This window comes from Ranitomeya imitator, chromosome 6 (genome assembly GCF_032444005.1).
Source record: "Ranitomeya imitator isolate aRanImi1 chromosome 6, aRanImi1.pri, whole genome shotgun sequence".
NCBI lineage: Eukaryota > Metazoa > Chordata > Amphibia > Anura > Dendrobatidae > Ranitomeya > Ranitomeya imitator.
The window spans coordinates 27,348,674-27,363,568 of NC_091287.1; the positions used below are offsets into that span (position 1 = coordinate 27,348,674).

Consider the following 14,895-nt stretch of genomic DNA (forward strand, 5'->3'; position numbering starts at 1 on the left):
GATGTGCCTAAACATTGAAACCCCCCACAAGTGACACCATTTTGGAAAGTAGACCCCCTAAGGAACTTATCTGGATGTGTGGTGAGCACTTTGACCCACCAAGTGCTTCACAGAAGTTTATAATGCAGAGCCATAAAAATAAAACAAAATTTTTTTCCCACAAAAATTATTTTTTAGCCCCCAGTTTTGTATTTTCCCTATGGTAACAGGAGAAATTGGACCCCAAAAGTTGTTGTCCAATTTGTCCTGAGTACGCTGATACCCCATATGTGGGGGGGAACCACCGTTTGGGCGCATGGGAGGGTTCGGAAGGGAAGGAGCGCCATTTGGAATGCAGACTTAGATGGAATGGTCTGCAGGCGTCACATTGCGTTTGCAGAGCCCCTAATGTACCTAAACAGTAGAAACCCCCCACAAGTGACACCATTTTGGAAAGTAGACCCCCTAAGGAACTCATCTTGATGTGTTGTGAGAGCTTTGAACCCCCAAGTATTTCACTACAGTTTATAACGCAGAGCCATGCAAATAAAAAATATTTTTTTTCCACAAAAATTATATTTTAGCCCCCAGTTTTGTATTTTTCCAAGGTTAGCAGGAGAAATTGGACCCTAAATGTTGTTGTCCAATTTGTCCTGAGTACGCTGATACCCGATATGTGGGGGGGAACCACCGTTTGGGCGCATGGGAGGGCTCGGAAGGGAAGGAGCATCATTTGGAATGCAGACTTAGATGGATTGGTCTGCAGGCGTCACATTGCGTTTGCAGAGACCCTAATGTACCTAAACAGTAGAAACCCCCCACAAGTGACCCCATATTGGAAACTAGACCCCTCAATGAACTTATCTAGATGTGTTGTGAGAACTTTGAACCCCCAAGTGTTTCACTACAGTTTATAACGCAGAGCCGTGAAAATAAAAAATCTTTTTGTTTTCCCACAAAACTTATTTTTTAGCCCCCAGTTTTGTATTTTCCCAAGGGTAACAGGAGAAATTGGTCCACAAAAGTTGTTGTCCAATTTGTCCTGAGTACGCTGATACCCCATATGTTGGGGTAAACCCCTGTTTGGGCACACAGGAGAGCTCGGAAGGGAAGGAGCACTGTTTTACTTTTTCAACGCAGAATTGGCTGGAATTGAGATCGGACGCCATGTCGTGTTTGGAGAGCCCCTGATGTGCCGAAACAGTGGAAACCCCCCAATTATAACTGAAACCCTAATCTAAACACACCCCTAACCCTAATTCCAACGGTAACCCTAACCACACCTCTAACCCTGACAAACCCCTAACCCTAATCCCAACCCTATTCCCAACTGTAAATGTAATCTAAACCCTAACCCTAACTTTAGCCCCAACCCTAACTGTAGCCCCAACCCTAACCCTAACCCTAGCCCTAACCCTAACCCTAGCCCTAACCCTAGCCCTAACCCTAACCCTAACCCTAGCCCTAGCCCTAGCCCTAACCCTAGCCCTAACCCTAGCCCTAGCCCTAACCCTAGCCCTAACCCTAGCCCTAACCCTAGCCCTAACCCTAGCCCTAACCCTAACCCTAACCCTAATGGGAAAATGGAAAAAAAATACATTTTTTTTTATTTTTCCCTAACTAAGGGGGTGATGAAGGGGGGTTTGATTTACTTTTATAGCGAGTTTTTTAGCGGATTTTTATGATTGGCAGCCGTCACACACTGAAAGACCCTTTTTATTGCAAAAAATATTTTTTGCAATACCACATTTTGAGAGCTATAATTTTTCCATATTTTGGTCCACAGAGTCATGTGAGGTCTTGTTTTTTGCGGGACGAGTTGACGTTTTTATTGAAAACATTTTTGGGCACGTGACATTTTTTTATCGCTTTTTATTCCGATTTTTGTGAGGAAGAATGACCAAAAGCCAGCTATTCATGAATTTCTATTGGGGGAGGCGTTTATACCGTTCCGCGTTTGGTAAAATTGATAAATCAGTTTTATTCTTCGGGTCAGTACGATTACAGCGATACCTCATTTATATCATTTTTTTATGGTTTGGTGCTTTTATACGATAAAAACTATTTTACAGAAAAAATAATTATTTTTGCATCGCTTTATTCTCAGGACTATAACTTTTTTATTTTTTTGCTGATGATGCTGTATGGCGGCTCTTTTTTTGCGGGACAATATGACGCTTTCAGCGGTACCATGGTTATTTATATCTGTCCTTTTGATCGCGTGTTATTGCACTTTTTGTTCGGCGGTATGATAATAAAGCGTTGTTTTTTGCCTCGTTTTTTTTTCTTACGGTGTTTACTGAAGGGGTTAACTAGTGGGACAGTTTTATAGGTCGGGTCGTTACGGACGCGCCGATACTAAATATGTGTACTTTTATTGGTTTTTTTTTTTTATTTAGATGAAGAAATGTATTTATGGGAATAATATATATTTTTTTTTTTCATTATTTTGGAATATTTTTTTTTATTTTTTTTTACACATTTGGAAAAATTTTTTTTTACTTTTTTACTTTGTCCCGGGGGGGACATCACAGATCAGTGATCTGACAGTTTGCACAGCACTCTGTCAGATCACTGATCTGACATGCAGCGCTGCAGCCTTCACAGTGCCTGCTCTGAGCAGGCTCTGTGAAGCCACCTCCCTCCCTGCAGGACCCGGATCCGCGGCCATCTTGGATCCGGGGCTCGAGCAGGGAGGGAGGTGAGGAGACCCTCGCAGCAACGCGATCACATCGCGTTGCTGCGGGGGGCTCAGGGAAGCCCGCAGGGAGCCCCCTCCCTGCGCGGTGCTTCCCTGCACCGCCGGCACATCGCGATCATCTTTGATCGCGGTGTGCCAGGGGTTAATGTGCCGGGGGCGGTCCGTGACCGCTCCTGGCACATAGTGCCGGATGTCAGCTGCGATAAGCAGCTGACACCCGGCCGCGATCGGCCGCGCTCCCCCCGTGAGCGCGGCCGATCGGCTATGACGTACTATCCCGTCCAGGGTCAGATAAGCCCAGGGCACCTCGACGGGATAGTACGTCTAAGGTCACAGAGGGGTTAAAGTGATAATTTCTTTAAAAAAAAAATAAAAAAAAAGCGTATTTCCCTGGATATTTTTGTGTGTGTGTGTGTGTGTGTGTGTGTGTGTGTGTGTGTGTGTGTGTGTGTGTGTGTGTGTGGAGGGGGGAAAGGGGGCTGCGACACACATTATTTGGATTTTCTAATCTTTCTTCAGACACTCCGGTAAGTGGTGCGCTCCTGAAGACTGACAGTTCGGGCCGGCGGTTTGTTTGAGCTGCTGGTCTGCACCGTTAATTTACCGTATATACTCGAGTATAAGCCGACCCCTTAATTTTGCCACAAAAAGCCGGGAAAATTTAATGACTCGAGTATAAGCCTAGGGTGCGAAATGCAGCAGCTACTGGTACATGTCAAAAGTAAAAATAGATACCAATAAAAGTAAAATTAATTGAGACATCAGTAGGTTAAGTGTTTTTGAATATTGATATTGAATCAGGAGCCCCATATAATGCTCCATACAGTTTATGATGGGCCCCATAAGATGCTCCATATTAAAATATGCCCCATATAATCCTGCATAAAGGTTAATAATGGCCCCATAAGATGCTCCATAAAGATATTTGCCCCATATAGTGCTGCACAAACATTGATTATGGCCCCATAAGATGCCCCATACAGACACTTGCCCCATATAGTGCTGCACAAATGTTATGGTCCCCATATAGTGCTGCACAAACTTTATGGCCCCATATAGTGCTGCACAAACGTTAATTATGGCCCCATACAAACACTTGCTCCATTTGCTGTTGCTGCGATTAAAAAAAAAAAAAAAAAAAAAAAATCACATACTCACCTCTCGTCGCTCAGGCCCCCGGCACTTTCAATATTCACCTCTTCTCGTTCTGGGCACCGCTCCATCTTCAGCGTCTTCTGCACTGACGCTCAGGCAGAGGGCGCACACTATCCACGTTACCACGTCCTCTGACCTGAGCGTCACTGCAGAAGACATGGAAGACGGAGCGGCGGCTGGAACGAGGAGCAGGTGAATATCGCGCAGCGCTCCCCCACCCCATTATACTCACCTGCTCCTGGCGCTGTGCAGTCCCTGCTTCCCCGGCGCCGCAACTTCTTCCTGTATTGAGCGGTCACCGTTAGGGTATGTGTCCACGTTCAGGATTGCATCAGGATTTGGTCAGTATTTTACATCAGTATTTGTAGCCAAAACCAGGAGTGGATGATAAATACAGAAGTGGTGCACATGTTTCTATTGTACTTTTCCGCTAATTGTTCCACTCATGGTTTTGGCTTACAAATACTGATGAAAAATCCTGACCAAATCCTGACGCAATCCTGAACGTGGACACATACCCTTACCGTTCATTACAGTAATGAATATGCGGCTACACCCCTATGGGAAGTGGAGCCGCATATTCATTACTGTAATGAGCGGTAACATGTGACCGCTCAGTACAGGAAGAAGCTGCGGCACCGGGGAAGCAGGGACCAAAAGTAGGTAAGTATAATTAGACAGCCCCCCGCTCCCCCTCCCCTGCCGACCCCTGGGCATGACTCGAGTATAAGCCAAGAGGGGGACTTTCAACCCCCCAAAAATGGGCTGAAAATCTCGGCTTAAACTCGAGTATATATACGGTACTTATGAAGCATCAGAGGAACAGCAGGGACACCAAACATGGCCGGATCATGAGCACCTGTCAGCTTCAGAGCAGTGCTTACAAGCTATATAGCACAGAGATGGCAAGCGCTGCACATCTGACCTGGACTTCAGGCCACCTGCAAAGGCAAGTAAAAAAAAAAAAAAAAAAAGCGAGCGGGAGAAAGAGCAAAAGAACGGAAAAAAAACGAGAGAGAAAAATAAAGAAAAGAAAAAAGAAAAAAAGGAAGGGAAAAAAGAAGGGAAAAAAGAAGGAAAGGAAAAAAAGAAGGAACGAAAAAAAGAAGGAAGGAAAAAAAATGAAGAGGAAAGGTGCAGCGCTTGCAAGCTGTATAGAAGAGAGCTGTAAGCGCTGCGCTTCTTACCTAGACTACTGGCCATCTCTATTAGACTATGTGCCCATGATCAGGATACTGCCGCAGCATACTTACACTGCATCCAAAATGCTGCGTTCTAATCTCGCGGGTAAATCTGCCTGTGTTCAGTGAACCATGCGGATTTACCACCGCATCTAGTGAACGGCTATGGGTGAGACTACGCAGCGTAGACTAGTGTCACCACTGCAGTTAGTTGACATGCTATGGCTTGTAAGCCTGCACCGTGTGCAAGTTTACGCAGCGGCATGTAGAATCACAGTGGGCATAGAATTTTAGTGTAGGTGAACATTGTCCAAAATGCTGCTATTCTGGATCGTGAGCACGTACCCTTAGACTGCAGAAGCGACACGTAATCTTGACTTAGCTGGACCATATTCATCAATTGTTTGAACATTTTGGTAAAAAGTTGGTACCAACTCTTAGTCCAAACCCACCATATATTGGAAATAATGCACATTGGCCCTCATTCTACCCTTTAAAGATAAATACTGGAGGAAATGTAGTCTGCTGTTCATCCAGAACCCTTATAGGACACCATTGGCCAACTTCTATTCAAGGGTTTGTACAAAGTTTAGATGTTAAACCCAAATCCATTGCATAGATGCTCGCTTTTATTTCACTGGGCATCCGGCCACTGGGAACCCCACCGGTCCCGGAATGGAGACGAGCAGGGGTAGTAGATATTTGACCGCCAGTTCTCAGGAAATTACAATTTTGGAACAAACCTTTTTAGAAAAGGACCACAATGGTGGCCAAGAACCAGCCTTCAGTCCTTTATGGCCACCTTGAGGAAGGCAAGGCATGTAAAAAAAAGAATCCTGCTTCGTACGAGCAAAGGCCGATCATTACTGATCTATGAGAAGGATATGAAAGTGGGGGCTTTGACTGACCTCTGTAAAGTCCAAAAAAGCCTTCGTAGCGCAATACTTTCTTAAAACAGTCAAAACTGTTCTTGTACATGAGCTCCCCTACGAATGATCCAGTCGATCTCTGGTTCTGCATTCGCGTTTTGACCAGGTCGATGGGGTAGACAGCGGTGGCGCCAACGGCTTATTGGGGAGAAAAAAAAATAATAATTCAGTGGTTAAAAGATACAATTATGATAAGTGCACGTGTTTCATAAGACTTAATGAAGTTACATTAAACGCTCCTCCAAGACTTAATCAATGGAGAAGAACCGACTGTTTTAATAAACTTTATAAAGTTGTTTCGGGACAAGTCAGTGGTACAACCCGCAACCCTCCGACAGCCATAGAGTACAATGGAGGGTGCATTCAACACTGACAGGGGCGGTGACCCGTGAAGCATAGCTTCTGTGGGAATAGACAGGGCGAGCATTGTGCACCCACTAGAGGGGAGGCAGCGGGACGATCATGGAGATAAGGCGGCTACAGTCAACCATGACTAACCTCCAGCGATTGAACCAAGAGCAAATCTGTACGCCGACTCGGCCACTTGGACAAGGACAGTACGAGACACTTCTCCTGAGCCTTGATGCTTGAAAGAAAAAGGACAACATAAGACACCTGCTATTGGGAGACAGATACAGCGATGCACATATCAATTACCTGGGACTGCAGGCAAAAGCGCCCATATATGAAGAGAGAAAAGGAAAAAATATATATATATGGCAAGAAGAAAAAAAAAAGGAGGGGAAAAAAAGGAGGGGAAAAAAAGGAGGGGGAAAAAAAGGAGGGGGAAAAAAAAGGAGGGGGGAAAAAAACACGAGGGGGAAAAAAAAGGAGGGAAAAAAAAAGAGGGGAAAAAGAGGAAAAAAGGAGGAAAAAAAGGAGGAAAAAAGGAGGAAAAAAAAGGAGGAGAAAGGAGAAAAAAAGGAGGAGAAAGGAGAAAAAAAGGAGAAAAAAAGGAGGAGAAAAAAGGAGGAGAAAAAGGAGGAGAAAAAGGGGGTAAAAGGAGAAAAAAAGGAGAAAAAAATTGAGGAAAAATAGGAGGAAAAAAAAAGGAGAAAAAAAAGGAGGAGAAAAAAAGGAGGAAAAATAGGAGGAAAACAGTAAAGGAGAAAAAAAGAAAGGTGAAAAGGGAGCAAAAAAAAGAAAGAAAAATGAGAAGGAGAAAGAAAAAGGAGGAGAGAGAAATTAAGAAAAAGAAAATGTGGCAAAGTAAAAAAGGTAGAGGGAAAAAAAGTAAAAAACATGTATAAGGGGTTATGAATAGATAAAAAAGGAAGTAAAACGTAAATTTGAAAAAGCTCTTCGTAAAAATACTAAAACTTTATACAAAAAAAATGACCCCCTGAGCACAGTGCAGATGTCAAGCAGTACAGGCTGCAGTATAAAGGCAGCCATACATGTAAAATGTCAGCCAAATCCACCAATTCAGAGAGCAGCAGTTCTTCGAGAGTGTTACTACTCTCCCCTGGAAGCAAACATACAAAACAGAAGGGTGGGCATGTTGCATTTTAAACATGCCCAATCCTTCTGTTCTTACCACATAAGCTGTACCACATAAGCTGCAGTCACAGCGTCTGTCAGCATCTCCGGGTCCCCGTACACATAGGTCAGCGGACAGAGGTTTGGCCGTCAGCTGTCTCCCACCTTCCCTATACAGGTGCACGCTCAGCCGGGGACACATGGCTACAGATTGCCTTCCAGGAAATAAAGGATTACCCGGCCGGCCCTTCCCTCCGTACAGACATTATCACTAAATTATAGAACTCATTTTTATACTTCAATTATCTCAGAAGCCGCAATCTTCAAATACTCCATCTTGTCCCAAGTCCGGTATCTCTGCTTCTGGTCCTGCGCTCCACATGGGGAAGAATTTTCTCTCGGTGTCAGCACATTCTCAGCGCCAGGTGTCGAGGGGTCAGCCTACTGTCTCAATTTAATACCCAAGCCAGCCCCCCTTAACTATCAATACATATAGAGAAGGGGGCTGGCTTAGCTAGATGGCCACATCACATGAGCTTTACTGATGCTCCACCACTGTTTGACCTGACAAATAGCGGTATTATTATTTAACCATGAACATGGATGAGGGTAAGGATAAGGTGATGTTGCAGACCTAACATTTTATTTATGCAAGACTGATATTTTAGTTGGAGATTACACCCTGGACCTGTGAAAGTTCTCTGTCAGCGCAATCTCAAACATCCAGCAACATGCACAGGACACACAATGTCCGGCTTACATTGGACTGCTCTGAGCTATACAAAGTGCAGAAGCTTAAATTTATGGACATGTATGGTTTGATTTCTTCACCTGCATGGATTTTATGGGTTGTTACCGACATCTGGTGAGAATTTCATGTCAATAGCACCTTTAGAAATATATTTACTTAGAAAATTGCTGTATAACCTACACAGAGAGTATAAGTCTACATTACTGTAGAGCTGCACTCACTATTCTCCAGGTGCAGTCACTGTGTACATACATTACTGATCCTGAGTTACATCCTGTATTATACTCCAGAGCTGCACTCACTATTCTGCTGGTGCAGTCACTGTGTACATACATTACATTACTGGTCCAGAGTTACATCCTGTATTATACCCCAGAGCTGCACTCACTATTCTGCTGGTGCAGTCACTGTGTACATACATTACATTACTGATCCCGAGTTGCATTCTGTATTATACCCCAGAGCTGCACTCACTATTCTGCTGGTGCAGTCACTGTGTACATACATTACATTACTGATCCTGAGTTACATCCTGTATTATACCCCAGAGCTGCACTCACTATTCTGCTGGTGCAGTCACTGTGTACATACATTACATTACTGATCCTGAGTTACATCTTGTATTATACCCCAGAGCTGCACTCACTATTCTGCTGGTGCAGTCACTGTGTACATACATTACTGATCCTGAGTTGCATCCTGTATTATACCCCAGAGCTGCACTCACTATTCTGCTGGTGCAGTCACTGTGTACATACATTACTGATCCTGAGTTACATCCTGTATTATACCCCAGAGCTGCACTCACTATTCTGCTGGTGCAGTCACTGTGTACATACATTACATTACTGATCCTGAGTTGCATCCTGTATTATACTCCAGAGCTGCACTCACTATTCTGCTGGTGCAGTCACTGTGTACATCCATTACATTACTGATCCTGAGTTGCATCCTGTATTATACCCCAGAGCAGCACTCACTATTCTGCTGGTGCAGTCACTGTGTACATACATTACATTACTGATCCTGAGTTGCATCCTGTATTATACCCCAGAGCTGCACTCACTATTCTGCTGGTGCAGTCACTGTGTACACACATTACTGATCCTGAGTTACATCCTGTATTATACCCCAGAGCTGCACTCACTATTCTGCTGGTGCAGTCACTGTGTACATACATTACATTACTGATCCTGAGTTGCATCCTGTATTATACCCCAGAGCTGCACTCACTATTCTGCTGGTGCAGTCACTGTGTACATACATTACATTACTGATCCTGAGTTGCATCCTGTATTATACCCCAGAGCTGCACTCACTATTCTGCTGGTGCAGTCACTGTGTACACACATTACTGATCCTGAGTTACATCCTGTATTATACCCCAGAGCTGCACTCACTATTCTGCTGGTGCAGTCACTGTGTACATACATTACATTACTGATCCTGAGTTGCATCCTGTATTATACCCCAGAGCTGCACTCACTATTCTGCTGGTACAGTCATACATTTATCCTGTAGTGATGTGAGCCTGGCCTAAGAACGAAAGTCTAAATACATTTATAACAATTCCAGCTGCTAAGCCGCTATATTCTGAGTTTTTCCCGCACATCCGGCTTATAGACGCCATATAACGGATCGTGCACCAAAAGCTGCGGTAACATTGTAAAACAAAAGCGGCGTCACACTGAAGTGCAAGCTTTGGAAGCCGACACACCTGGAATGGCTCCTGTGCTTCTCTGCGCTTCTTAAAGCAGCCGCCTGTTGTACGGAGACATCGGGTCAGAAACCAGGGTGTACAAAAAGCATAATGAAGTAATAACGCTCCCCCCAAACCGCACAGCAAATCTGTAGGATGGAGGTCTGGATTGTAGCCCGCCTGCCAAAATGTAGCTTGCCTGAAACCTCTGTGGTCGCGAGCAGGCGTCTCAGCGCAGACTTGGCCTCTGCAGTCGTGGTTTTATCATAAAAAAGCGATTAGAAAAAAAATACGGATATAAAATGTATCTAAAATATAAGTAAATACAGAACTATCTATGGCGTTCAATAAAAAGGAATAAAGAGCTGCACAAGTGATGGGGCGAGTACGGGGACGGGTGCCAGATGTCCACATGAGCCGTATCACTAAGCCATTGGAGATATTAGAGTATAAGAGTATTGGGGGATTTGGTTGAAAAAAAACAAACAAACCATGCAAAAATAAGTTTTAACCAGTATTTGAAGGGGGCTGGCTGATGCTTCATTTTATAGCTAAGCTAGCCCCCTTCACGGTCTACCCACTGACAATGAGAGAAGGGGTCAGGCTTAGCTATTGAACTGAGCAGATAACCAGCCTCTGGTCACAAGTGGTCGCACCTCATACTCCCGACTGTGGGAGGCCCAGAACCGCAACTCGTCCCTTCATTTATGGAAGATGCTGCCGGCAAGACAACGATTTCCAATAAGAGCAGCGCCCCAAGTCTTCCTGAAGGTCTGGGCGGCAAGGAACAGATTTCAGAGCAAAAGAGGTCTCCCTTCCCCCGACCACGATTCAATGCAAGGGAGGTCAAACAAGTGTGACCCCAGAGCCAAATGGTTACATTGTACCAGACCCAAATGTTGCAATAAAACTTAGAGAGGGAATGAAGATGGCGGCCATACAAAGCGGGCACACACATTAGGTAGCGGTTTGGCCAACAAGCTCTCCCGAATCCCTCATTCTCTATCAGACAGCTGCTAAAAGACGTCAAGCTGTCCCTCCAACCGTCACACCCCAGACGCCCATGGGGACCCCCCAACCGCTGCGGCCCAGACGCCCATGGGGACCCCCCAACCGCTGCGGCCCAGACGCCCATGGGGACCCCCCAACTGCTGCGGCCCAGACGCCCATGGGGACCCCCCAACCGCTGCGGCCCAGACGCCCTTGGGGACCCCCAAACCAATGCGCCCCAGACGCCCATGGGGACCCCCCAACCACTGCGCCCCAGATGCCCAGGGGGACCCCCCAACCGCTGCGCCCCAGACGCCAAGGAGGACCCCCCAACCGCTGTGCCCCAGACACCTATGGGGACCCCCCAACCGCTGTGCCCCAGACGCCCATGGGGACCCCCAACTGCTGCGCCCCAGACGCCCATAGCAAGAGAACAAAAGAATTAGCTGATGAAATGGCCCCAGAAACCTGTGGAGTTTTGTCAGCCGCCGTGCCCCAGATGCCCATGGGGTCTAAAATGCCATGCCCCAGATGCCCGTGGGGTCTAACAAATGCCATGCCCCAGATGCCCGTGGGGTCCAACAACCGCCGTAACCAAGAATCATGTGGGTTCTCTTAGTCGCCATGCCCTAGACACCAGTGGGGTCTTCCAATTACTGTGCCCCAGACATCTCTGGCAAGAGAACAAAAGAATTGGCAGATTAAATGGCCCCAGATGCCCTTGGGGTCCCCCAACCACTGTGCAGCAGACGCCAGTGGGGTCCCCACACCCACAGACACCCATGGAAAGAGAACAAAAGAATTTGCAGGTGAAATGGCCGCACACAGCCACGCCTTAGATGTCTGTGGGGTTCCCCTAGACGCTTGTGACGCACCAAACTGAAGTGCCCCATACGCCGTGACAAGACAACAAAAGAATGGTCTGATGAAGTGGCCCCATGCACATTAAGGGGGATACCGCCCAAATTGTCTCTGTTCAGTGGGGGCCCAGATTTACGCAAGGTAACTGATGAACTCTTGGTATACAGATTTTTTTACATCCTTTTTAAGCGTTTTTTTTTTTTTCTTACTAAAATTACCCGTCTACTTTATAGAGGTTGTCCAAAACTTCGGATAGGCCACTAATATCAGATTAGTGGGGGTAAAACACCAGACAGCCCCACCAGTCCAATACCCATGATAGGCCATTACACAGCGTATGGTGCCGTGTTCTGGCTCCGTCCATTATTTTCAGCCGCTGCGCTACCTGCAGACCGCCGATTGTTAGGGGGTGGCGAGTGCCAAAGCCCCAATCTGATAAGGCATAAATATCCAAATCCTGAACGACCCCTTTAAAATGTCTCAGGCGTTACCATGTACTAGATGACCAGGTAACATGTCCAATAATCTGGCATGTACTATTCTCCCAGATTACTGGGATTTCAATAACTTTTTTTTTGTTTTAGTGCAGAAAATAGCTATCATGTTATGTTCTATAGCAGATTAGTTGATAGTTTATCAATGTACATATCAAGCTGCGATGGAAATTTTCAGTAAAATAAATATTCTGTATAAGTAAAGAAAAAAAAATACACATGAAATAATAAAATCGATATAAATAGAAGAGAATAAAATCACAATAAAAATATATATTAATCTATAATAAAATAATATACACAAAATATAAAAAATAAAATCAATATAAAAAATATAAATTGACAATATACAAAAAAATCATTATAGAAATATATAAAAAACATTATATATATATATATATATATACATACACACACATATATATATATATATATATATATATATATATATATATATATATATATATATATAATATTTTTTTTTTATATAAAAATAATACTATTAAGATAAATCTATATATATAATTGTCTAAGGGTTTTTCCGTCTGTCTGTCTGTCTGTCTTGGAAATCCCGGCTCTCTGATTGGTCGAGGCCGTCAGGCCTCGACCAATCAGCAACGGGCACAGCGACGATGATGTCATAAAGGACGTAGACATCCCGCGTCTGATTGGTCGAGGCCGCCAGGCCTCGACCAATCAGCAACGGGCACAGCGACGATGATGTCATAATGGTTGCCATGGCGCTGTCATAAAGGATGTAGAAATCCCACGTTTCTGATCCAGCGACGGGCACAGTATCAACGTAAATGTCATAATGGTTGCCATGGCGACGATGATGTCATAAAGGTTGCCTCGACCAATCAGCGATGGGCACAATCTTCCGCGAATTCTGGAATCATCATTGTCCATATACTACGGGGACATGCATATTCTAGAATACCCGATGCGTTAGAATCGGGCCACAATCTAGTATATAATAAAAGCAATAAAATAAATAAAAAAATTATATATAAAATACTGAAAAAAAAAAAAAAAAATACTATTAAAGGTAAAATTACAAAACATAAAAATCCAGTAAAAATAGGGTAAGGTAATTGCCAAATACTACGATGCAACATAACTTCTCAAAGAAACATTTCCTGACAATGCAACAAGATGTTCTATAATTTTCTTCAAATAAACCATCAAGGGGAAAAACAAAGAAAAAAAATGCTTTTTTACTGGGGGGAAAAAAAAAAAAAAAAAAGAAAAAAGGATGATCTTCCTAGCTGCTATATGCGCCACTTATGAAAATGTTAAAAATACGGCCTGTGTCCCTTTAATGGGTATAATTAAAGTGATGTATGTATAATTGCCGTGCTTTCAAATGAAAAGACGTGGCCCTTGAAGATAATTGCGCGCAGTGAGAAATGGCTTCCTAGGGAGCAAAGAGCCTTAAACACGGACACGGAGCGGCTACAGAACAGACTAATGACATGAATGAAACATGTTCTGAAGCCTCGGCAAGGACGGAGTTAAAAAAAAAAAAAACAGCCGGGGAGATCAAACGCGGCCCGAAATACAGAAATGGGGGGATGGTGACCTAAAGCTTGGGTGTAAAGCAGGATTCGAGTCTTTCGGTAATTTTCCCATCCCCCAACCTTACTCAGGTTGGGTCCTATGGGCCACTCTGTAGATGACCGACATAAAAATGGGGCCACAGCCTTTCAAAATGGTGAATTACTGCAGTTGGCTTTTATGTGCAGATCTATAGGGAGCCGCGAACGATTCTCAGGGCACATAATGAGCCAATGTAACATGGAATGAGGGAGGCCAACCCGGCACCCCGGCCAGGGCGAGAGGTGGGCACACAAAAGGAAGACAGGAGGAGCACGTCCCAACAAGTCCGAGAACATCTTGGCAGCAAAATGTCTGTCTATTGCATTAACAATATGATCAGGGTCAATGTAAAATCTTAAAAATCCAACGTGGTTGGAGAATATATATATATATATATATATATATATATATATATATATATATATATATATATATATATATATATATATATATATATATATATATATATATTTTTAAGGATGTTGTGCATTATAATAAAATTCTCCTCCAAACAGCGCCACACCTGTCACACTGGTCACGTGTGGTACTGCAGCTCAGATCCATTCATTGAACTTTTTAATTTTTTGCTGTTTTTTTTTTTTTTCTCTCCTTCCCTTAATTTTTCCCATAGATATTAGCCATACGATGAATTATTTTGTTTGTGGCTGAATTGTACCGTTCACTTACCCATACAATGTCCCGAAAAATGGGGAGAGGGGTATCTTCAAAAGGGGTGGAATTGTTTGAAAGAAAAAAAAAAAAAAGTTGTTTTTTTGGGTTGGGTTTTTACAACATTCATTCTGCGATGAAAATGTGCCGAGATGACGATTCTCCAGTTCAGTTTGACACAAACCACGGTACTTAAATAAAATACTGTATGCGGTGAAAAAAAAAAACCCAAAAAAACATAACTTTGTAAAAAAAAAAAATAATAATAATAATAATAAAAAAAAAGGTATCAGTCGATATTTTTTGAGGCGAATAAATATTTGGAAAAATATAAAATAAAAATAATAAGTTAGAAAAATTTAAAGGGGATGTCCAAGACCAAGATTGTAAACCAATTCCTAGGATAAT

At 43.7% G+C, this 14,895-nt stretch overlaps 1 protein-coding gene across 1 annotated transcript in view; it reads right to left on the reverse strand.

The window, feature by feature from the left end:
• Positions 1 to 14,895, reverse strand: part of SLC25A13 (solute carrier family 25 member 13) — a 107,114-nt gene that overhangs the window by 31,506 nt on the left and 60,713 nt on the right. The window contains exons 10-11 of the mRNA XM_069729359.1: positions 6,444 to 6,531; positions 5,925 to 6,083 (exon numbers count right to left, since the gene is read on the reverse strand). Of these exons, the coding sequence (XP_069585460.1) occupies positions 5,925 to 6,083; positions 6,444 to 6,531 (247 nt within the window). The remainder of the gene's footprint in view (positions 1 to 5,924; positions 6,084 to 6,443; positions 6,532 to 14,895) is intronic.